Source organism: Melospiza georgiana, chromosome 3, assembly GCF_028018845.1.
Source record: "Melospiza georgiana isolate bMelGeo1 chromosome 3, bMelGeo1.pri, whole genome shotgun sequence".
Lineage (NCBI taxonomy): Eukaryota > Metazoa > Chordata > Aves > Passeriformes > Passerellidae > Melospiza > Melospiza georgiana.
This window is the reverse complement of record NC_080432.1, coordinates 23,990,000-24,015,148: the sequence shown is the minus strand read 5'-3', so window position 1 is coordinate 24,015,148 and position 25,149 is coordinate 23,990,000. Positions and strand designations below refer to the sequence as shown.

Sequence of the window (25,149 nt, the reverse complement as noted above, 5' to 3'; positions counted from 1 at the left end):
TGCCGGCCTCCCGCGGGTCATGGCTGGGGACGGGCTGCCCGCCCGCCTCCTGGCCGCCGCCTGCCTCGCCTTGAGCTTGGCCCCGGGGGCGGCGGGACCGCGGGACACCCCCGGCCTCTCGCGGCTGCAGAGGAGGAGCCTGGCGATGGACTTCGTGGTGCCCTCGCTGTTTCGCACCTACGTGCGGGAGCTGGTGCTGGGGCCGCCGGGGCGCGCCGCGGCGCGGTGCCGCCTGCGCCTGGACTGCGCGCCCCTGCTCCGCGCCGCCCGCGGGGCGCTGCCGCGGGCCGAGCCGCCCGCCGCCCCCGCCGGGCCCTCCGCGGCCGGTCGGCGGCTGCGGCGCGCCAAGCAGCTGGTGCTGGAGGTGGGCGAGGGCACCGTGCGGGACGGCTGCGCCGGCGAGCCGCCGCCGGGCTCCGGCGGGGCGCACCTGGAGTTCAACCTCACCGAGCTCTTCGCCTGGTGGCTCCGTGCCGGCGACGGGCGGCTGCGGGTGCGGCTGATGCCCGAGCGCCGCGGCGCCCTCCCGGGCAGCGAGCGAGGGCTCTCGGCGGCCATCCGCGCCGCCCGCCCCCGCCTCCTCTTCCACGTCTCCGCGGCAGGTGAGCCGTGCGTTGCATGCCGCGCACCGCGCCGGGCAGCGCCCGCCGAGCCCCGGCCGTGCCGGGCGCCCTCCCCGCGGCCAGAGCCCCGCGCCGTCCCGGGAACCGGCAGCCCCGCCGGTGCGGGAAGCGATGCTGCCGCCCCGAGCAGTCGCGCCTTGTCCCTAAGGGCTGCGCTTTACCGGTGCGAAATGTACCGAAGCGCTTTGGTGGGGCCAGGAGGACTGAAAGTGATGAGGGATTTTTGCGAAACGCCAAGAGTTCTTGTGTGCTAGAAAGCCGCAAGGAAGACCTAGAAGGTTAAAGTGTCATTAGTCGAAGGACAGCAAAATCAGGTTCTTTGAAACTTAAAAAATATCATCCTAAAAAGGGATGTTTCCTCAAAGTGCTGCGAGGGTTTTCAAGGTTATGTGCCAGCAGATCAGGGAACAGCACAAACATCTCCAAAGCTGGGTCTGGCTCCCGATTTTGTGCTTTAATGCTACTATCTCTATTACTGGATATTGATATTAATATTATTACTCTTCTTTAAACACTAAATATAAGGGCTAATTGACATTTTAAAACCCCAAAGGATCCTTAGTGAACTGAATTCTATCAGCTACAGTACATGAAGTTGTACATCTGAGAAGGCTCATGCAGCACTGGTACTTGTGTGAAGAGAGAACCTGGTTTAGAATTTTGGTTCTGGTGGGTGGTGATTGGCAGCCATGGTTTGGGGCAGCTCCTTTATCTCAAATCAGGACTCTGTTGTGGGCCAGTGATCAAGAGAAATTTCCATTCTGTGTGTGCATTGTATCTTTAACAGAAGCTGTGATTCAGCCTTTCCTACTAGAAGAATATAATACCTAGAGGACTGCAGGTCCAAATAATTTGTCACAGTGAGTTAAGTCAGGTACCTTTTATGAAGCTTTGTAGAAGTCAATGGTGTGTCCCTGAGTAGCCACCTACTTAATGGACCACAGAATACACTTCAATAAATTCACAAGAGGAGGGAGAAGTCACTGCTGGGCTTTGAATACAAAGTTGGAGCAACTGATTTTTGATGCTCATCTGAAAAGATGGGATAGGCTTCTGAAGAACTACAAATGGAACCCATCTCCTTCCTTGCTGCCTGAAATGAAAACCAAAGCTGACTGTCAGGGCAGGCTGTGTGTGAGTAAGTCCTGCAGCTGTGGCTAAAGTCGGGTATCCAGGTTAGCTCTTCCCGTGTTGGATCTGGCAGGGATAGCACAGAGGTGCTGTCCACCACAAGGTGGCTAGGTGAGGCCAACACCCCCCCCCTCCTTGCTACATTGCCTTAAAGAAAGAATAATTAAAAATTAAAGACACCAAACCCTCCTGTCTCCTTTTCTTTCTGTTTGGGGAATTTGTTGTGATTAGCACTTGTTTCGATTTACAGATCTCCTCGGGCAGTGAAGCCTTAGTTGCAAATGCCATTTTTACTCAGGTACTTGCAGCAATGATGGAGCTTGAGGACATGCATTTGTCTTCTTAGAGGATGAAGGTGTGTTTTTAACCTGAGGGAAGGGCATACATAAGAACTAGCAGGTTCTCTGATGTGAATACAATGCAGGTGGAGCTTTAGCCAAAGCTATTAAAACTCACAGGCTTTATTTTGTCTGTTGTCTCACTGTTGAGGAGAAATGCATGTTTTTCCAGATCAGTAGGAAGGTATGCCCCTGTAAAATCATGTTGGAGAGAAAGCTCTGCTATTCTTACTGCAACACAGTCATGCAAAGTCAGTCACAGAGGAGGCAGGAAAATGAGGAGAAGAGGGAGGGAATATGGACCTCCTTTACCTCTGTTGCAGTGGTAACTTCTCCTTGCAGCTGTTCATAATCCTCTGTAAAAATCCTGGTCTCTTTCTGAATTGCACCTCTGCTTTTCCAGCAGTGACTCCACAGCACAGTTACACTGTTTATGGCTTTGCCCTGCTTTTGTAACGTGGGTTTGTTTAACAACATCAGGAAATGCATTCCTCCTGCTTTGCTGAGGTGCTGCCTGTGTGAACACCATGTGTCACTGCCAGCCTTGGGTTGGTGCTGTGCAGCCCTGCCGACAGCAGGATGTGCTGACACAGTGATAACAGCACACACAGCCTCCTCCAGCCTGCCAGATTCCAGCAGTTATTGACACCATTGCAGCTAATGTGCACAGGGCTTTGCTAAAGCCCTTCCTAAGGCTACTGAGCCTTTCCTTCGTTGCTTAAGCTAATTGGAAATGGATTTCAAACAACGCAATCCTCCCATCAACAATGGAAAACTGCTTCACTTCTGTTGGCATACTGGGCTTTTGTTTTTCCTCTTGTCTGTTAGAGATGTACAGGGTTGCAGTACTTCCCAGAAAAATGTATAATTACCTTGCTAAATTGTTTTCACCATGTTATCCTCCGTGTGAATGGAGTATGAATTATATTTTAGGGTGAGAAAAAATGGCAAAGGGATGAAGTCCCACTGACCTTAGAGGTGACAACAGAGTCCTGTAAATAATGCTTTATTCTCTTTAACTTATACTTTCATTTGCTGGCGCAAAGAAAAATTTAACTGGAGTGAATCCTTTCCCTTTTTAAGAGCATGCTTGTACAAAGCATAAAGCACTTTGTCTCAGTCTGTTACTGAACAATTAGTAAAGGATGTACTTATGGGCAGCTGTTGTTCAACAGACAAGCCATAAATTTGAATTTCTACAGGGCTCTCCTGCAAATATGCTTGATGCCAGATTTCTCTCACACTCTTCCTTGTGGGAACAGAGCATCCTGCAAGAAGCTTCCATTTAGAGAAACTGCATGGAACTTTCATTCAGTTGGAATAGGACCAAACCTCAGCCCATCTACCATTTCTCTGTCAGCTTGGCCTTTTTAAATTTGGATTCAAGAAAGTTTTCCTCTCTTGGAAATGCTTTCAGACTTAGTATTGCCTTCTTAGCCTTCTCCCAGTGCTTCTCTGGGATAAAAAAAAAAATCCAAATTATTTGAATCTTTTCTGTGTGAAAGGCACACAACAAGAAATGCAGAGGAAGGGAGATGGAAGCTTGGACAGGAGTGCAGTGCTGCAGATCTCCTGGATTTGAGGTCCAGATCTCCTCTCAACTACCAGGTTGCTGTTGACTTTGCTCTCATTGTCTGTGGTTTTGACTGGAAACTCTGCTGTGCCTCCAAGGAAACCTTTCCCAAAAGAATCTAATGAAAACCAGCACATTGCCATGGGGAACTGAACAGCCAGTGTGAACATTACTGTCAGGAGATCTTCAGTTCTGGCTGTAGTTCTGGTCTTACAGGATTTGCTGTATGGTGTTGAACCACAGTGGGTCTCTGTAGCAGTGTACTCTGGATAGGTTATTGAGCTTTCTTGGGGGAAATAATCCAAGAGCCCTTCCACTCTAACTCTGCACTGGTTATTTGGATTTTTTTCATGTTAACCTCACAGGTAACCAGTTCTCTCACTATAGGGCACCTGAGCCACAAATGTTGCTAAATAGATTTCTTGTGAGTTTACCCAGGAAATTTAATAAGCTGAAATGGCCATAAAATAACTTCCCATGAAAATTAATTGCTACTTACATATGCAGAGGTGGGAAGCGTATGTTAAGAAGGGGCATACAGGGTTGAAAATGAGTCATTCTTCCCTCTAAAGGTCAATGTACTTTCATTCATGAAATAGATTTAACATTCCAATTATATTTTTTAAATAGCAATGCATAACTTTTCATCCTCTGGCTAGGCGAAATATTACTCCTGCACTGTGGCCTTCATCTAAAATTTTATTAACTTGCCACATGTATTCTCCCTGAAACTGTCTGCATTCACTACATACCAATGCTATTATAATGCTGAGGCAATTAGGCTTTACATCTTTAGGGGACTGCTACTATACACCTGAACTCATTTGCAGGAGGAACCCTTTGCCTCAAGATTAGAAAGAACTTGAGACTAGATAAAAATGTGGTTTTGAAACTGGACATGTTGTAAATGAAAATCCGAGCTCCAAGCTGAGATCTGACTGTGCTGAAGTCTACAGAGTTATTTCTGTGTATTTTAGAGGTACCAGCATTTAATCAAGGTCTCTTAGCTATATTTTTCGTTATATTTTGGTTTTGTTTTGCTGCCTTCAAAGGATACCATTTGGAGTTGTGTAATACTGAGCAGCAAACTGGTAAAATATATTGGTCACTTTGCAGTTGCTCTCTGGTTTTCTCTCACCCTCAGCTGTGTGCCACACCTGGGATCTGATCTTGCTCTTCTGATAGGGCAGTGGCAGAACTTGCTGGTAAGACTGAGGCACTGCCATCAGACTTCTGAAGGGTTTCTGCTGTAGTGCAAATGGCTTTGCTCCTTGCTGGGGTTTTGTGCTTTGCCTTGTCTGTCGGGAGAGCTTTGCCAATCCAAAGATTGAAGACAGCATGAGTTGCACTTGAGTTTGCTCTGGACATGAACTAGTGCAAATCAAGGCTTTCCTCTTCTACCCTTGGGTTGACAGTGGTACCAGTGGGTTTCCTGTGGATTACCAGTTGCTAAATCAATGAATCGTGTGAGTGCTTAGAAGCATCTTTCTCAGGCTTTCCTGCCCTATTAGGTGTGAAGCACTTCCCTCTAGACCTCCAGTCACTGGTGCTCTCCAGAAATGTGGATATAGTCAGTTCACAGTGCTTCTTCTTGAACTGGAAATGCTTCTTGAAGAGGAAACTGTCTAGTGATGGGATTTGCCTGGCTTTGTGGCCAGTATGATCCTTGATCCTACTGCTGTCCTGCTTGTTCCTGTCCAAGTCATGTTCCTACTCCATCAGCACTGAGAAAACTCATGGCTTATGAGTCTTTAGAGTCAAGATGCCTTGTCCATGTTGACCACAAAAATTTAGCTTGCAAAGCCATGAGGCTTTCACAGTAAAGCCACTGGGATTTGCAAATTTGTTGCTGATTATTTGACAGATAATATTATAAATTATGCTCAGTCTTTGAGTGGTTTATGGAAAGTGTGATGTGATCACATGGTTTTGTTTTCCCAGAGTTTTGTGGTGTTGCTGATCCTCATCGGGAGCCAGGATTATGCACAATGTGTTTATGATTTCTAGATCTGTTTTCTGCAAATTTTGTTTACTTTTAGGCTTATTGTTCTTATGAATGTTCTTATTCATAAGCATGTTCAGTAAAATAGCCATAAACAAACACCAAAAGGGGCACAAGTAACAATTTATTATGTTTGAATGAACATTTATGGCACATTGAAAAAATATGTTTTCTCTAAACTTGCTGTGCTTTTATTTCCACACCCTTAAAAACAGGGAATAAATATCTACAGTAAAGAAGTGCACAGGGAAGCTTAAGTGCTTTATTATACAAAAGCAGAGGCATTCTTCAAAATAATGCAGTTTTGCAGTGTCTGAGTGAATTGGATCCTGAAGTAATCTGGTCATTTGGTTCACTGCACATCTCACCCAAACATTACATGATAGGAAATAAAATGTGTGTTTCTGACAATGTTTGTGAATTAGCCAAAAGAAGTAGAAGAGTTGAAGGGAGACTGGCAGGATTTAGCACTTACAAAGTTCCAAGTGAATCTTGTGTTAATAAAGAAGATCCCACCTTTTGGATACATCAGTGCTAACTCCATTGGAGTGATGATATTTTGAGAATCCAAGTTGCTTCCCAAACAGCAGCAAATTCCACACTGTGCCTGGACATTTCCTGTCTAATTCTCACACCAAAGCATCCTCTTGGGCTACTCAGAACAAGGGTACTGAGACTAGGAGATGTATGGTTTTGGCACAAGTGATTTACCTAATAGCAAACACCAGTTCAGGTTGCCTGCTTTCCATATCTCTTTTATCCACTGAGCAACAGCATCTGTTTCCTGGGAAGCCACTTCTGAACTCAACATGGCTGCTGAGACTGCAGTGCTGGGCTGAGAAAAGTCCTTTATGAAATGTGCCACATTTGTCTTGCTTCTTTAATTCAGAAAGATTTGGTTGGAGAAAAATGTCATGGAAGCATAAATGCAGATTTGATAAGTCTGACCTTTCTTTTCTTGCGAACAATAAATGTCAGAAAGCTTAAAATGACAAGCTGGAATGGTTGGAGGTTATTTATGTGTTTAAATATTTAGGCAAGAAACACATTTTGAGACTAAAGTCTAATTTACATGAGTACTTTGATTTATGACTGGGATGGCCATGTAGCTTCATGGTTGTCACTATCCTGCTTAGCATGGCTACTGAGAAATTCCCTGTGGCAGCATTGGTAGGACTTAGATATCCCTACTTGCAGAAGCTGTGAACTCTGTCAGTTGTAGTGAAGCAGAATCACCTTCCCTCGTTAGTCAAGCAGGATCTGTGAAGTGGCTGAATGTTCTAAGTGTACCCAGTAGACAGAGCTGGCGGCTGGCTTCAAACTGACTTCAGACAAGTTTCTAACTACAGGCATTTCTTTGGCCAAAGAACGTCAGTAGGCAGCTGCAAGAACTGAGTTCTAGTTTGACTTCCAACTTAATTACTGTGCAGTACACAGCTCTGCCATTGACATCTTGTGTGAGATGAAACACTTCCCTTTGTGGTGGTCACTTCCTTTGCAAAGCAAGGGTAGTTTTGACTGCTTTTGAACTTTGTTGGTAGATGGTGCTTTTTTTTTTTTTTTTTTTTTTTTTTTTTTTTTTTTTTGTGGATTAATAATGCTTTTACTTTCTAAAACCTGAATAAAGGCTGTGAGGTGCAGTCTGAACTCTCAGCTTTTTAAGGGAAAAGCTAAAAGAGCCAGTGTACCATATTGATTTGTTCCCATCTCTGCACTGCTAATAGTCAAAGGACTGCTATTTCCTTCATTTCAGTGATAGCAAACTTAGAGTTTTGGTTGATGCTACAAGGAAATCAGTTTCTCTTTTATTTTGAAAAAAGTTGAGCCCTACCTTTGGCTGTTAAAACGCCACCTGTCTCGAAGCCAAATAGTCAAATTTAGATTTGAAATTTGAATACTCTGTGAGTCTTTGACCAAGATTATTTGTACCTATTGGAAAGCGATAATGCGATGGGCTGTGGCCAGCTGCTCACGTGCTTTTGGCAGCTGCAGCTGGGCACCATCTCCATTTGCAGTGAGGAGCTGCAGGTGTTGGCTGCTGCTGGCTAATGGGGACTGCTGAGCAAACCAAGCACTGTTTGTCCTGGCTGGGCAGGGAGAATGTTGTGCAGGCAGTGAGAGAAGGTTTATCCTTTATGGTTTCTTACTTAAGATATCAGACATTTGCACAGAATGGGGCATTTGATATAGTTTAAAACTTTAGTGGATTACCTGATTCTTCCTGGATTACACATGGCAAAGTGGAGATAGTGGGCTGAAGCCTTTCAACTATATGGTTCTAGAAATATGGGTCATCCCCTTTGCAACTTATCACCTTTTCCACTGTTCAGCTCAGTTTGCAAATCTCAAGAGTTTCCACTGCTATTCCAATGTTTACAGCAAGGCAGAAGAACTACATTTCCTGCTGAAACAAGGGTGTATGCTGAATCTAATTTTGGACTGGGATTTGCCTGCAGTAGTGTACTGTGAAGACAGAGGTGGAGGCTCTTTCTGTAAGCTTCTCTCCATTCCTTGCTGACAAGCAACTCTTGTTGGTCTCATGTCTTACAAAACCTTGTGATGAAAGAAAACCTTGACTCTATCCTCAAGTTACAAGCTGGGCAAAGGGAGAGAAGGCTGTAAGGTGAAGAGCAGAGAACATCTGGGTGGTGAGTGCAGGGGGAAAAAGCAGGATCCTGCTGTGTGAGGATGAGAGTACAGAGGGACATGTCCATGTGTGGATTCTTCTGCTATATATTTCTTGATTCTGTTAGGAAGAGAAAACTCGTCTTGGTAGACATGCTGGAAATGGTGATTTTCATATGTCTTACTCCTTCTAAGAATTTTATGTTATTGAAGTTTTCTTTCCAGCTCAGTTTTGAAAGCTGGTATGGTTCTTTGGAACATGGTTGCTGTAGGGCTTGTGGCATGCAGCTGAATATCTGTGACTTTACTTACTAGAAATCTGTGGTGATGCTTGAGAGCTCTGCAAGTTGCAGCAGACCTCTAATTGCAGCTTGTACATTGGCATTCTCCTGCTGTTTCTGCTGGCCCATTGAGTAACGAGTTATCTCGGATGCATCAGAGTGTCTGGGCTTTTTATAGCCTCCTTCGTGTTGGATTCTCAAACCACTTTAAGCCTTATCACCCTAGTGACAATGCTAAGCATTATTATATCTATTTTACAGAGAGATCATAGAAGCCAGGGATGGAAAAAGCATTATTTGATTATGTTAGACTGCAAGTGCTGAATAGAATTTTCTCATATAGAATATACTATACAAGGAAGTCTCTCTCTCTTTGCTTCAGCCAAAAGGCCAAGAAAGAACAAGAAACTGGAGTTGAAAGGCTCTCTAGCTTGCTGGAAATACTACAGCAGTTATTGGCAAAACTATCTGAGTCTCCTCTCTCTGCTCCACACCGTGATTGTGACACTCCTCTTTAAATAAACCTGGTTTTGTCACATTCTGCACCTTTTGTAATACTGTTTTCTTCTTAGTTTTGGGATCATCTGTGATCTGCTGAGCCTCTCCCTATCTTCAGACATCACCCTGTGGCCTTACCCTTTGTAGGGCAGTGTATGTCAGCATTATAGACCATGATGCAATGGTTATTTCCAAGGGCTGTTTCATTATTGATGCTAATTAAACTTGAAACTAATGAGAAAGGATTACTTTTCAGGGCTGGAGAGGAGGCCAGAATAGTTATTATAGGTTAATTATTCTTCTAAAATACTCATTTTAAGTAACAATTCATTTTGTCAACTTTTTTCTTACATTGTACAAGAGCCTTGTTTGAAGAGGTTTCAAAATATAATTGCTGCACTGACCTCATCTAGCTCTCAATCAGTAATCTCCTTCCATCAGCAAAAGGTTAATAAAATCTTTAAGGAAAGGAATTTTGTTCCTTATCTATGTGTAGACGATTTAGAATAGGTCTCCCTGCAAGTATTTCCTATTACCCTTCTGCATGATTTCTCTGGCATACTTTTAGATGTGAAAAAAGTTGCATTCCATAAAGCTTCCAAATTTAATGGTTGCTTTGCAAAGCCAGGTGCATTACAGAGGCAGGGACTGAATCTACCTGGGGCTGGCTGAGAATTGGCACATAAGACAGAGCACACTTCTTTGTTCTCAAAGATCTACAGCCTGTGGTGAACCTTTAAAAATCTGTCCTCACTTTGCAGGAGACTGGGGTGTCCCCAACATGATTAGTATCTGCTAAGTAACCAAGGGAGGAGATGAGACTTGTTTTACATGGGAGCCAAGGTCTCTTTCTGGGAAGCTTTTGAAGGGGAGGACACAAGCTAGTCCACTTTGCTTCTTCTCATCTGTTATATTGAACTTTTCTTCCTGGTTCTTTATGGAGATGAGGGATGGCTTCAAATTGTTACAATATTGTGCTACAAAAATGGTAAGGGAGAGCTGCATTAGTGATATTGTGAATGCTGAAAGCTGAATAAAATCACAGAATTATGTAAGTTGGAAAAGACCTCTAAGATCACCAAGTCCAACTGTTAACCCAGGATTGCCAAGTCCACTACAACACCAGGTCCCACACATTTTTTTAACACTTTCAGGGATTGTGATTCTATCATTCCTTGGGCAGCCAGTTCTAATGCTTGATAATCCTATCGATGAAAAAAGTTTTCCTAATATCCTAAAACTCCCCTGGCACAACTTAAGGCCATGTCCTCTTGATCTGTCTGTCGTTACCTTGGAAAAGACACTGACCCTTACCTGGCTACACCCTCCTTTAAGGTGGTTGTAGGGAGTGATAAGGTCACCCATGAGCTTCCTCTTCTCCAGACTGAGCGCCCCCAGCTCCCTCAGCTGCTTCTCATCAGCCTTGTGATCCAGACCTTGTTCAGCTCCACTGTCCTCCTCTGGAGCCTCTCCAGCACCTCAGTGTGTTTCCCATAGTGAGGGGCCCAGAACTGGACACAGCACTGGAGGTGCGGCTTCACCAGTGCCAAGTGCAGGGGGACAATCCCTGCCCTGGTCCTGCTGGCCACACGAGTGCTGATACAGGCCAGGATGCCACTGGCCTTCCTGGCCACCTGTGGAGCAGGTCCTTTTCCTCTGGACAGCTTTCCAGCTGCACTTCTGTAATGCAGCACTGCAGGGGGTTGTTGTGACCCAAGAGCTGTGACCTGGCACTTCACCTTGCTGACCCTCCTACAGCTGGTCTGGGCCCATCAGTCCAGACTATACAGATCCTCTGGTTCTGTGGACAGGAAGGAAAGCAATCTTTATTAACTGTAAATATTAGGGCAGCTTACGTGAGCCATTGACCATGGCCTGATGCTTTCTGCTTTGCATCTTGTATTAATGTGAGGGCTCTGAAGGAAACACCCGTGGATGACGGTGGTGCTGCGAGCAGCAAGGCCCCAAATGGAATGTGGGATGCTGTGGATTTATGAAAGCCCTTACCTATCTGCTGCACATTTCAATCTGTCTTAAAAGGACAGCATTCACCAAGCCTGAGTTCAAGAAAAGAGTTACATCCTCCATCTGAGTGCTGGTATCAACTTCAAAGATAAAACACCCTCTGAGTAATCACTCTTGCCACTGGGCTCTGCTTAGGCCAGCTCCTAGGATTTGGGATAATATTTGAAGTGCTGAGTCCCTTTTGTGATTAAGGTTTTAAATCACACAAAAATTGATCAAAAGCTCACTGTTTCCTTCTTTCCCTTTCCAGCCTACTGTCCTTTATCTCTCGAAACAAAGCAGCATTAACTTTTAAGATCTGATTCAATAACATTTTATGGATAATAATTATGACTGATATTAAGCCTTCAGCAACCAGTCTGTACAGAGACTTAATGTATTGAGGTTTATTACCACTGTAACCTATCTTTTTACATTGGCTGTAAAGCAGGATCAGCTATACTGATAAGAGGAAAGAGAAGCATCAATGAACTGTTTGCCTTTGCTTCTCTGCAGGGTGTTCGTATTGTTGCCACTTAATATTGCTGGCACGGTGGGAGTTTGCTGGTGAGGAGTTTTTGTTTACAGAGTCTGTTTGCGCAATTGCAGAATGAATGAACGAGTGAGTGCGTGAATGAGCTGCAGCAATCCTGTGCTGGGGAAAGGAATCTATTGCTGGATAAGCCCTGGAGACCAATTGATCATACTCTCCCTTTTAATAACAAGTGTGAGAATGCAGAATTTTTGGACAGAGCTCAACAGCTTTCTCTAAGGCTTATCCCAATAATGGAACCTCTTAAATATAGAAAACTTCTTTAGACACCCCATATTTGTGATTTTTTTCCCCAGAAGTTTCTCAGTTTCCTTGATCTCATCAGGATATAGTTGTATGTACACATCATAACAATGAATGGAGATGGTGTCTAAACCAAACTGAGTCTAAACTAACACCAGGCTGAGCTAAACCCCCTGGCTTCTGGGTCTTTAAATGCTGTGCACAGTGGTCTGAATATAAATTACAATATGAGGAAGGAAATTCACCTTAGTTTCCATACTGGGTCTTCAAGGAAAGTTCCTCTGTTGTATTGACACTGAAAAAGTCACCTGAAGGAGCCAGGACTGGGTCCTTGCTCAGCTGAACTTTGTGATGTTCATGCATCATTAACTGTAGCTGTATTATGTAGTTGCCTTTTTTGCCTTGCTTCTCGACATAACTTTCTGTATAAGGAAATCTACCTCTCCGGTAAGTTCAAATAAGATGCTGTCTGCTTATGTCCTTTTTGTCTTTTTGATGGGAAAGCAGAAGGGAATTCTAAAGTGCTCTGGGAGCTACATGGAGGCCTTGCTTTGACATCTCTAAATATGTGAGTAATGGGGTGCTTAGAACTGATTTTACGTGTGATGGATGCTCAACAATAAGGAATCACAAATTGTGAGCAGCAGAGCTTGGAAAGGAGAGCTGCTCAACAAGATTAATGGGAAGGGAGACCTTTAGTGTAATGAAAGACAGTTCCAGCTTGAAAACAGACAATGCCACACTAGGTGGAATCTTGAGGATTTGGACAGTCAGGTGCCTTTGTAGAGCCCCTTCCTAGGCAGGGAACACCGAAGAGGTGCACGAAAAGTGCACTGTTAAATTCCCACTTCACCTGCAAGTGAGTACACTGGGGCACCAAGGGAGCAGATTGTCTAAGGGATGTCTGTCAAGTGGGGGATAGGGCTGTTGAAGGAAAACTAGGAATTTTTTTGTTCTAAGAAGTGCAAGAAAAGAAAAGCAGATGAGACTGCAGTAGAATGTAGCTGGGTCTGAGCACTGCAGGGTTTATTTTACAATCATTTTCCTGTGGAGAAATGACCTTAGACAAATCACACAAGTGAAACGTAATGTGAAAAAACCCCAACTTGTATCTGCTTTCAATTAGATAGTAATTATCTTACTATTAGAAGAAATATCAAGTTTAAAAGAAAACAAATATCTGTACTTAAATAATAAAAAAAACCCAACAGGTGAAAGTGTAGCTCATCCATCCCTTCCATTCTCAGTAGAAAATTGCTATTAACTCTGAATATCATGACTAAAGGACTATGAGCAGGGAGCAAAATTAGCAAAATGTTAGTGGAGCTGGCTGCAGGATCATTGTTATGACTGCAACTGTTATTCTCTGTCTCTGACAAGGATAATAGTGTATGGAAATGAAGCCAGCAAACATGTAAAATACATCTAAATATAGAGGACAAACAGCAAATAATAACTGGACCAGTAATCAGATGCCGAGGCCTTATCTGTTAGTACAGTGGCTTGAAAGATGGCAGTGCTGGTAGATAAACATTAGGAGGACTATGAAGCTGAGGATAAATAGAGCAATATCCTCTAAACAGTAAAGAGCTGAAGCATAAGACCCTGGAAAGACATTCAGGACTTATTGCTTGAGAAGGATTCCTAAAGCTGTCAAGCAGATGTGCGGCTGGTAAGTAGATGACTTGCTGGGACGTTGACTGAAATGGTAGAAGGAATAAATCAGAGGGGATTGCATTAGTGTAACTGAAGGCAGTACATTACTTTGCTTTGAAGTATAGTGTCCTGTGGAGAAAGCAATGACTGTCATCCCATAAGAGTGATCAAACTGAGGGGAGACATGTCCCAGATTTAGGCTGCAGCATAGTCAGGGGTTTCTCTTCTGAGCACTTATAATTTTCAGGTTTTCTTGAAGGCTTTGGGCTAGACTTTGATGGGAGGGGCTGATCCTAAGCCTACTGAAGCCAATGACATCTCCCCATTGTACACCTGCTCCCAGGCACAGACAGACCGGGCAAGAACCACCTTTTCTGCTCTTTGCTGTTGGGCCAGCTGCTGTGAGTGCACAGAGAGACAGCACACCTCACGTTCTGTGCCAGAAGATAAAAAAATAGAACTTATCTTCAACCTGGCATTTTTTGTCAGCACTTAGTCTAGGTGGAAATGCAAAAGAAGGCCTTGGTGCTACATTTAGTGGTTGGAACAGCAGTGTCCATCTGTCTTTACACAGCTCAAATGAGCATGGGAGATACTAAGAACTCTTGTTCTTGAACTCTTATGGTTTTGTGGAAGGGGCTTTTGGGCACAATCACTGCACTGTAGCATGTGTGTTAGCCATTATACTCAAACTTCCTGCTGAAGCCCACTCTTAGACCTTTGGCATCATATATCTGGGTTTTGAGCTGAATTAAAACAGGGAAGCATTCCCAGTAAGAGGAATGATGGCCTGACAGCATCCTAGTGTAAGCAAAGGGGAAAACAGCTCTCCAGAGTTCAGTGACAGGAGGAAGGTGCTTGTCAGGCTTACCAGAATATGCCTAAAGAAATGATAGTCATCTCTTAAAATGTTTACATCCACTGTTCATTAAGCTTTGCATCCTTGAAGACCCAGTTTCAAGTTCTTTACCTTTATTAAAATGCAATTATGTTTGATTTATGCCAAGGTACTGTACAGAACAAACAGATCAGGCACATTTCCAAACTGAGGGTGAGCACCTTTTTACCTTTTTCATTCTGCCTATGCTACTGTGGTCATGCCTTCAAGGTAAGGCACTTTTGAATAGTATCCCAGACTTGAAATTGTAAAGGTTAACAAATTTGCCCTTTCTGCCTTATGAAAAAGTTCTCAGTACATGATCCTAAAATGATTTCAAATACACTTTTGTGACTTTAAAGTTTGAAAATAAGTTATTTTTTTAAATAGAGATTGGGAAGGGGAAAATGAGTCAATACCCTTTCTGAAAAGAAAAAGACAACTAAATTGAGATGTCCATCTGAAGGGAGAATGTGATTTTTACTCCAGAAGGGATGGAAAATGTCTTGTTTCTACTTCTAAAATCCTTTCCAATAATCAAATCCATCTGCAAAGATAAAGAGCTGAAGTATGACGTTGTCTCTTAACATGTCTTTTATCATCACGCTCATCTCTTTCTCCAGAAGTACTTGAGGATGGTAGAATGGAGTTCAGATTAAAATGCTTAAGGGAACAAAAAATAATAGGAAGGTCAGACTTGTATTAAAGATTGTATTGAAGTCACATCAGCAGAATTACCAGAAGGGAGAACAGGCAAAGTACCTAAATGAAAACTCTTATCAAACTAGTTTACAACTAACATAGAGGTATCTTTTAGTTCAAGCTAGAATAATTCAGAACTTTCCTTTCCTAGTCTCTAAACTGGTCCATAGATTATTTCTGTGGAGTAATATCCTGGGACACATCTGTTTTATTCATAATTTTGGTTTCATGGCAAGACTTCTTTCTTATGGGTGCACTGTGAACCATCAGTATAAACTTGGATTCTCTCTCAGAATTGCCAGAAGATAAGTTTTAGGTGGCAAATTTTGGGCTGCTCCATGCACATCTCTAGTCTAGCAATGAAAACCTGACTTTCAAGGGTGGCCTTGAGAATGTGGTACTGTCTAAAGCCTTATCACTGACCTCCTAGCCCTGGCCGCTGCTTTTCTAAAGCCTCTCTCCAGAGCCTCATGGGCACTTCCATTATCCAGAAATGATCATAGCATCTCTTGAGAACAGAGTCCTGCAAGCTCTGGAAGCAGTTCTGTTTTCTCTGGGTAAAACACAGGTATCTCTTGCCTCTCTGTAGCATCTGTTGTTGGTACACATTGCTGGAGTCACACACAGGGGGTTTTAGGTGTTCCTTTCAGTTCCATACCCAAGGACAGGGAAGGTTCTTGACTTCTGGAGCTGCAGTTCCATGAAGGCTCTGTTTTGCAATTCACCTTTTGTAAAATGTTGCAGGTAAAAGCCTCCTGAATCAGAACCAAAGCTGGAACAGGTGTAGCAAAGAGGTGAGTTCAGCTCTAACAACCTGCATCTCAGATACCTTGGATGCAAAGACCAGATAAGCTTTATTTTCCAGGAAAATTCATTTGTTTTTACCATAGGCTTCTCTGTTAAGGCCTTTTTTTTTTTTTTTCCCTATCTCATCAAGCTAGGTTCTGTGTTATGATTCTGTACTACAGCAAACAGGAATCCTTTCCCAAAACAGCCTCTTCCTCCAAACAGGCTGATTGCAGTGGAAGTTGTGCCTTGCTGTGACTGACAGCCTCATGACTTGATCATACACAGATCTGCCTTGATGTGACTTCCTCTGCAGGTTCCTTCCCAAGCTCTTTTTTTTTTTTTTTTTTTATATTGCATTCTGAACAAGTAGCTCTTCTCATAAAGGCACTTCATAAAAGCAATGTGTGCAGCTCCTCTGAGTAGCACTAAATCTGTGACAAACCTAAGGGAGGTTCCACAGAAAGGTGATAAAATACTGACTTGTCAACTATTTTGCTGGCTAAATGGGAAATGTGGCTGGCAGCTTTACCCTTTAAAGTGGAGAGAGATAAGGGCAGTTTCACTGTTTCACAGTCAGCCACAATCATCCATAAAATGAAGAGTTACTTTGTTTTTTAAACTGGTGTCTCAGTAGTGTAGGACTCCATTTTTCACTAGTATTCATGCTATTTATCCTGTGCTGTTCAATAACTGAAGATATTTACTAATGAATTAAACAAATAAGATTTCACCTGTTCACCATCTTCCTTGAAATACAAGTTTCAAAATGTTTACATTTGGAGCTGCTGAGGTCAATACAAGTAGGACTGACACCCAAGAAAATGACAAATTGCTAGAGTTGAGAGATGTGGAAAGTGAAGTTTTGTGGCAGTTCCATGGTCCTTCATGCTTCTCTTTTTTCAATAAAATAATGACATTGATGAACCTTGTGATGTTGCTGAAGGAAAAAGGGAATAGAAGTGAATTTGGCTTTCTCCCCGAGGCCTTGTGCTGAATGGGTTGTGCTGTAATCTGAGTCAGTGGCAACCATCTCTCATACTGCAGGGAAGATGAGGGATTCTGACCTCCTCTTCTTTGATGTTGGAACACTTCGTGGAGTTCACTTCTCCCTTTTGGTGTCTGATGTGATTTACTTGTTAGTGCTGATGAATGCGTGCTGCTACCCCAGTGAAACCCAGCAGTGAGTCACAGCCTGGTGCCTGCCAGGTCACTGCTTGGCCATGGGGGACAAAGGGTGGCAGTGACCCCCCCCCCAGGTCACTGCAGCCCTCATGCCCCAGTTAAAACTCTGTGTCTGGAATAAAGTGTCAGCTGAGCAGGGCCTGAACATCATGGCTTTCCTCCTGACCTGAAAGAGTTGAAATGCAAATATCTGTACTGGTGCAATTAGATTAGGAGCTGCAGAGAAGATTCTTGGCACACCAAAAACTTAGAAGAGTTTTGTCTTTGCAATTCCTAAACAGGTTCAGAACTCCCCTCCACCCTCAAAAATTTTGTGATTCTGTGACTGTGCACATCATCAAATAGAATTTGGCCGGGCTTTTTCAGGGCTTCAGCTTCAGCTGTGCTCAAGGGTGTTACCCTGTGGTGCATGTTCTTAGCTGTATTATTCTGTCTCTTTGGGAATGCCAGCAAACTGAGGATATTTGCTTGGAAGACTGGGCTCAGATATATGGTACTCTGCATACGTGATTGCTCACCACACATATCAGCAGAGTAAAGCAGTGCCTCTCATTAGGGAGCTGACAGATTTTTGACAAGATTGTCGAATCCCAAGTCATGCATGAGTTCCCTAACTGCTTTTGGGCACGGCCTGGGTGTCTGCTTGTTACACAGGACGAGTGTTTGGCTCACTCAACAGACAGCAGGTCATCCCATTGACACCTGCCCGCTCTGGTAACAGATCAGTGAACCCACTGCTGTCTAATGTTTCTATGATAATGCAACACAGTTGAGAATTGATTTATAAAATGCAGGTCACTCAGTAGATGCAGCAGTCAGTGAGGGAGCACAAGGTGACCATGAAACAATTCAGATTAGCAAGTGGGGGCATTGCAGCTGCTTGTGCTCTAATTGCATCTCTCCAGATGTTCCTGTGATGTGCAGGAGATGCCAAGCAGTCTCTAGGCATAACCATATTTCACTGTTCAGCTTTCCAAACACTCTTCTGTGGTCTGTAGAAAAGAGAGAATTTAAGGACCCAAGCCTTTTCATCTTCTGTGCTGTCAAATAAACTCTGTCATCTGAAGTAATATTTCCCAGGCATATTTTTTTCCATAGATTTCTTTTCACATTAAGATCAGCAAAAGCTCTTTCTGGGAAGCCTGATTAAAAATGCAGTTCCTCCCAGGAAAGAAAAGAAAATAACATTTTCAGCATCAAAAGAGATCACAAAATCATCATGAAAAATTTGAATTAATTTTGAAGATTATATGTTGCAGGAAAGTAGGTAAAAGTGACCTCAGGGCTTTCTGCTGTTTGTAAAATAGTTTGTGGGTTTTTTGAATAGACATCTGCTAAGAATAGAGGTGACAAAGACTCTCAGAGACAAGAAATATCCTGCTTGGATTAGCTTTGAGAAATTGAGGGAGATAGCTAATTTCTTTGCAAAATTTACTCTTGTCTGTATACTAAAAATAAACCAGCAAACAAAAATATGTTATAAATATGTTTCCAGTTCAGAACAAGAAAGATGGAGAGGAACTATTTACAAGAGCATATACAAGACAAGGAAGAATAGCTTCAAGCTGAAAAAGGGGAAGTTTAGGTTAGGTATTAGGAAGAAATGGTGAGGCACTGGCACAGGTTGCCCAGAGAAGCTGTGGATGCCCCATCCCTGGAAGTGTTCAAGGCCAGGTTGGATGAAGCTCTGAGCAACCTGGGATACTGAAATACATCCCCACCCATGACAGTGAGGTTGGAGCTAGATGATCCTCCATGCAAACCAGACTTATTTTCTGATCTTTAGAGAAAAATTAATCTACTAAGATGTATATCATTGTGTGGGGGGGGAGAGAATGTAAGAAAACAAAGATAGTGCAGAAGGTAATCTCACCCCTGAGGAGTTGCAGCTGCACTAATTACCAGAGATTAGGAACAGGCCTGCCCTTAACAGGCCACAGCTGTGTCCAATAATGATGAGTGCTATAGAAGGGTGGGTTACCTGGGTGAGGAGGGAGATGGAGTTTGTTGGCTGTGCTGTAAGGAGGAAGTAGTCAGTGCTGTGAGGAGGTGCCCATGAGAAATCACCAAAAAGGTACGGAACTTTGCAATATGATGACAACAACTGTGTTTTGATAGCTCAAATTCTTTGTAGCACTGTCACATTGAATGCTGCTCCAACTTGTGTAACCTCCATCTGTAACCAACCCCTCTCACGTTTCCTCCTCAAAGATCCTTTCAGATATGCGTACATTTTGCAGGAATAGAATATGTGTATTGTTATTAGCAAAAAATAATGGTGCTTCCCCGAGGTCCATGCTTTATCAGTAACTTTTATAAGGTGTGTTTTGCATCCTGAGATGTATCTAGCATTCCAGCATTGCATACCTGGAAGGCAACAGTGGCTGTCTTTCCAGTGTCTTTAATCAATCATTTAAGATGAGTTGTGTAAAATCCAACTGACCCTTCTATAATAACTAGGAGAAAATAGCTTTGAATTGTCATTTTGATAAATTTTGGAGTATTGGCAGTGTTCTGGGCTATGGAGCCAGGCATGCAAGCCTTTCATCTGTCAGTGTCATTATGAAATATCTTAAAAGAACAGGAGGAATAGCGACTCGATAAATCTTATCTCCATGAAAGAGTGGATTTTGCGTGGTTTCATAATCTACTAAACTCTAATAGCCTATATCCTTTGCTTCAGAAATAGCTGTTAGAGCAAGGTGTTTGATGAGTCTGTGTACTCTTTTCCTGCAACTCTTTAGATTTGTTTACGTCAATGAATGACTTTCAGTGGTGAACACCATAGGAATTATTTCCTTATGTGGTGCCTGCATGATTTTAACTATTTATTGTGTGATAAAACCAAATCTTTTGCTCTTCCCCATGTTTTTCTGTAGGGTAGAATGCTAAAGGCAGGTGGAACACCTTTCACAGCAGCATGGCAAAAAAAATTCAAAACTAGATGAAATCAGTTTTGTTACATGTGGTACCAAATAAAACGCTGGTTTTAGTATCCTATCTAATGTCTACTATGTGGCTGGGGCCTATGCTGATAACTGAGTGCAGTCTGAAGATCTACTGTGTTTTATTGCATTGTCTTGACTGTGTGCCAGTTTTAGTAGAAATTAGAAGTTGGGTTCATAGCTTCACACGCACCATAGTTTAAATGCAAATAACAATGGTATTTGAAAGTAAAATAAGCTTCCATTATAAGAAGGCCAAAACTCCCATTTTGCCACTCATGTTGCCATTTTTATTTTGGGCAGAAGAGGAGAGGAAGAGTGGAAAGAAGAGGAGAGAAGTAGCAATGCTGTCTTGCTGTTAGAAAGAATCAGACTTGGGTCATGCAAGGCCCTCTCCCAAATACAGGGTATTTCTGGCAAAGTGGCATGGGCAATGCTGCAACTGCCAAAAACCTCATGTCCGTACATCAAAATTGCACATGAAAAGACCCTGATTTCTGGATAAACGGCTTATAGGGTTTCACATTAAAAAACAGACCATTGTTTGAATTATTTTAGGCATACCTAACTTTTCCAGACTATTAAGCATTCTCTACAGTTTCATATTGAGTTAGTGTGACCACTCTTCATACTGAGGCCAGGAGAGCAGTGTCTCCATGAGATATTTTGTCCCAAAGAAGCTGCAGGTGGTGGGCAGGACTTGGTGAATAATGCAAGTATCCATGTAAAGACACTGGGAACATATGTGGTAGCACAGGGGTGACTTGGTGGGCTGCAGGGTGGGAATGAGAGTGTCTGTCTTTGTTTCTTTTCTGTTTGGTGGAGATGATAGAGCAGCTCTATTAGAACAGATTTACCATGCTTATATTTTATGGCTATAGTATGTCCTTGTACTCTGGTTGGCAGAGTTTTCTAGGTGGTGTCTTGTGTTTGAGGAATGATCCTGATGTTCCTGAGCAACTCCACATAGCACTGGCAAAACAGGATTATTATTTTCTACCAATGATAAGGTTCCCCCATGCTCTGAAAGGCTGGATAAACATAGCATTTCCTCAATATGTGTCTGGACAAAGCATTAGTACAAAATTTAGAATCTTTGCCAGGAAGTGAGAAAATAAAGTGCAGCAGTGTCATTTCAGAGGAAATTCAAGCTGAGTTTTGGTACATAATTATTTAATTTAATTAATATAAACACAACTGTTATTTTTTCACTAATTCAGCCTGCCAGCTTACATTTGTGTGGCTGTGTTCTCAAAAAATGACACAGAAAAATGACACAGCTCAGTTTGCTGGTGAATGAGAAGTTCATAGAGTAACTTGGTAGAAAAGAGCAAATGGACCTGGTGTTTTGAGCACAGTGCACAGAAAGTCTCGACATGAGGGAAAGATGAGGAGGCAGCAGGCGTGTCCTGACAGCGCTGATGAATGGCAGGTGGCCACGAGCCTGACTGCTTCTCTTTGGCTGCTGCTGCTGATTTCCAGGCAGGTGGGTGAGAATGTTAAAGGCCTGACACATGGAATGACAGATACCCTCAGTGTGCACAGCGCACTGGCATGGCTTAAAATAGAGCCAGCTGCATGCATAATTAAGGAGGAATAATTGCAATGCACTTATGTAAATTATCTTGCGGTTCATCTCTCCCCCACCCTCGCACCCTGCTCGGTGTTTCCATCAGGAAGGTCCCACAGTCAAAGATGCACCTAATCGGTGCAAAGCACTAAAATATTACATTTGGGGCAACAAAAAATTAGTTGTTTTCTGTAAGAGAATAAGAATAACATTGTATGAATGAAGTATGTGGCTCCGAAGTATGTAAGAATTGATGCTGGTAATCCGGCAGCTTGTTCTACAAACAAAAATTAATTTTAGAAACCTGCATGTGAATTTAGTAGTTCTGTCATTCTTGCTGTCTTGTAACTCAGATAAATATCTTATATTTCCTGCTAGCTGAAATTCTGCCTACATAAGCGTTTCCATTCAGCCTGTTAGAATCATTCTGGCAATATATGACTGTGAATTTAACCTCGTTTTTGTTTGTGCTAATTATAAGTTATATTGTGTTTTTACTTTCTTTGGGAGAAACACAAAAACTCTATTCCATATGTAATGGTTTTATATATCTCCCAGATGACTGTTCTGGATGCATCTGGAGCATTGTTTTCAATAAAATATTCTTTCACTTCCCTTTGCTCATATTCCCCTTTCTTTCTAAATTGAATAAAACTCTGCATATAGTTCTAACAAATTACTGTATTTCCAGATCACCGGTGACTGCGCGCGTCGGATTCAAAAACAGTAGTCCAGAAAGCAGGGGATATATTTCATTGCTTGGGAAGTTTGTAAAATGCTCATATTGGCCATTCAGTTTTCTCAGTATGTGATTGATCACATAGCACAGAAGATAACTTTCAAAAGCTCCGATGCACTTGAAGTTCCTCAGTCCTGGACTCGATTTGCAGAGCTGTAGCACAAGTGGTGGAATGGCCAGGTCCTGTGTCTGAGACCTCATTCTTGCTTTTATAGGACTATTTTTAGGAGCAGCAAGGAATTGAGTCACCCTTAGCTCACACAGTCACTGATCTGTGCTGAGACTGCTCTGGAGAGTGCAAGCTGTGCTGGGATGGTCTTGGGGGAACAATTACCTGTTATACTTTTCACTCAACCTGTGTTAAATATTGAGTACTTGGCCACTATCAGAGGTTGATTGATTGTAATTATCCTGGATCTAGTATGGATTTAAGCTCATACCGTGCATGTTTATTCCTGAATTTATTTATGCTTCTGGAACACAAGAAGTGTGCAGCAAAAAAGAAACACAGTGACTGCAGCACCTCCCTGCAGAAATTCATCTGCTTTCCCCTAGGATGTAAAAAGCAGGAGGTCAAGAAACAGGGAAGGCAGCAAAGCAGAAAAAGTAGCATAAAGCAGGAGATGCACATCTGCTCATTCATTCTGGGCTACATTCTATAATCAAAGCCCTGGAAAAAGTAAAACATCAAGTAGTATATGAAGCATGACCATTGATTTCTATTTCATAGTCTCTACCTTTTTTGCACTTAGGGACAGCTGAATTCAAAATATTTATGGTTGACTGTACAGCAAATGCTGGAATAAGCCTTTCCCTGCTCCTTTTGTGTTGCAGTGTCCTAACATGCGCAGTTTGTGAAACTTCAGAATGTATTTGAAAAAGGTATAAGATGTGGTGCAATCATGTGAAACTCTGAGGTGGGAAGAGTTCCTCTCATGCAGCAATCATCAGTAAATTTATTCAGTGGTTCATAGACCTCACTTTAAAGTTGATTAGCTCCCCTCAGAGCTGGTGGTGGTGATACAACTGTTTTTGAATAGGGGGTCCAAGGGAAGACAGACATTTTCCCTTGAAAGCTGGCAATATGTTGAAATAATTGAGGCTCTCTGTAAGTGCCCCATGCCATATTCAGATGGTGGATATGCAGTAGTAAGTCCTGAATTCATACTGCTGATACCACGTTTTAGTACATGGGATAGCGTAAAACATATCATGTACCAAAAGGCATGGTGTAAAAGCTACTGAAAGGATTAATTTAGATGCAGTGTTTTGAAGAGGCATCTTGCAGCACTCTAATATTATTGGAGCCCAGATCACAGTGCCTACAGAACATGTTGCCCAAAACTTTCCATTTTTAATATCCTTTGATTGCTTCTAATTCTCAGCCTTTAAAGCATAAGAAAAGAGATTTCTGCATGCTGATCATCTGCCAAAAACTCTTTTCAAGTAGTGCTTCAGCTAGGACATCTTATCCTCTCTCACCACCCCCCTCCCCCCCACCAAAAAAAAGGCATATTAAGGTAATTTATTATGGGAAAGCTTAAATTCTAAGAAATAGATAATGAAGTCCCTGTACTCTCTTTGAGTTGGGAAAGATGGAGCTACTGTTGCAATAGAAGGACTGCTGGGCAATGTCAGCAATAGCAAAATCTCACTACCTGCAAGATATAAATGAAACACTAGGAACAATTTTGCCACCTTTAGCCTTCCAAAAGGTTTGCAGCAATTTTAAAACAATGTATTGATTAAAAGGAATTGCTTGATCAACAATAAGTACAATGTGAAAAACTCATATAAACTATATGCCAAATTTCCCCATCACACATCAAGTGTTAGATCTTCAAAAGTAGTTGATCTGTTTTTATTTTAGGAAAATATAATTGAGATGGAGCCAATTAATTTGACAGCATCAATTTAATCAATCCCTAATATTTGCTTTGTTTTGTGTGTGTGTTTTAAATGAATGAAGTGAAAGTGCAAAAAACCATCTCTTTTAAGAACATCTGCAAATAATGAGATTAAAATCAATCAAAGTCTGGTTTAGAAAAAGTAGCTGGGCTTCCATCTGATAGAGTTTTCTGAGAATTGCAGCTTTGTCACTTTTGAAAATTGTCACTTTTTTCAGTGACATAACCAGTTTCCTCAGAAGTGATTTTTATGTGTTTGCCCACATGCCAGGGTAAGCTGCATGTAACCCTTACACAAAGTGCTGTTTTTCCCTTCCATTTTGGTTGAGTTAGATCTGACACTGCACTTGCCACGAGAGTATGGACAGCTTCTGCTGTGTCTAAGCAGAGATCTGAAAGGTCTCTTCAGCCATGGGTGTTGCTTCTTTTTATTTCACATAACACTAATCCCTTTGGAAAAGTCAAAGCTTCATGAATTGCTTATCAGGAGCTTTTAGTTTGCAGTTCTTAGTTTACCATCTGAAGTCTGATTTATGCTGTAATCTCCATTTTGTATAGATAATCTATTAAACAGCCCTAATAACTGGAACATCTGAAAGTTTCTGTCCTCACAGTCCTATTGCCTGTTCATGCACTGAATTTGTCTTTAAGAAAATTGGAGCCCTAAGCTAGATACCAGTAAATTAACCCAGTTTCTAATCTTCCTACATGGTTTTAAATAATATATTAGTCCAGAAATTATTTGGGCATAAGTATTAGGCGTTAATGTATAAATTCAGTGTATAATTCATTAATCAGATGAATAATTTCCAAAGTATCAACAGAAGTAAAGAAATTCTTAAGGGATGTGTATTTATATGCATATGGACATTATAATGTATAAAATTATCATCCTTAATATCCTATTGTGG

At 42.3% G+C, this 25,149-nt stretch overlaps 1 protein-coding gene across 2 annotated transcripts in view; it reads left to right on the top strand.

Annotated features, from left to right (window-relative positions):
* Positions 1 to 502: 502 nt before the first annotated feature.
* The window catches only part of ALK (ALK receptor tyrosine kinase), a 306,734-nt gene continuing 282,087 nt past the window's right edge, over positions 503 to 25,149 (top strand). For both annotated transcript variants that reach the window (XM_058020712.1, XM_058020710.1), the window contains exon 1: positions 503 to 602. In XM_058020712.1, coding sequence (XP_057876695.1) covers positions 503 to 602 — 100 coding nt within the window. The remainder of the gene's footprint in view (positions 603 to 25,149) is intronic.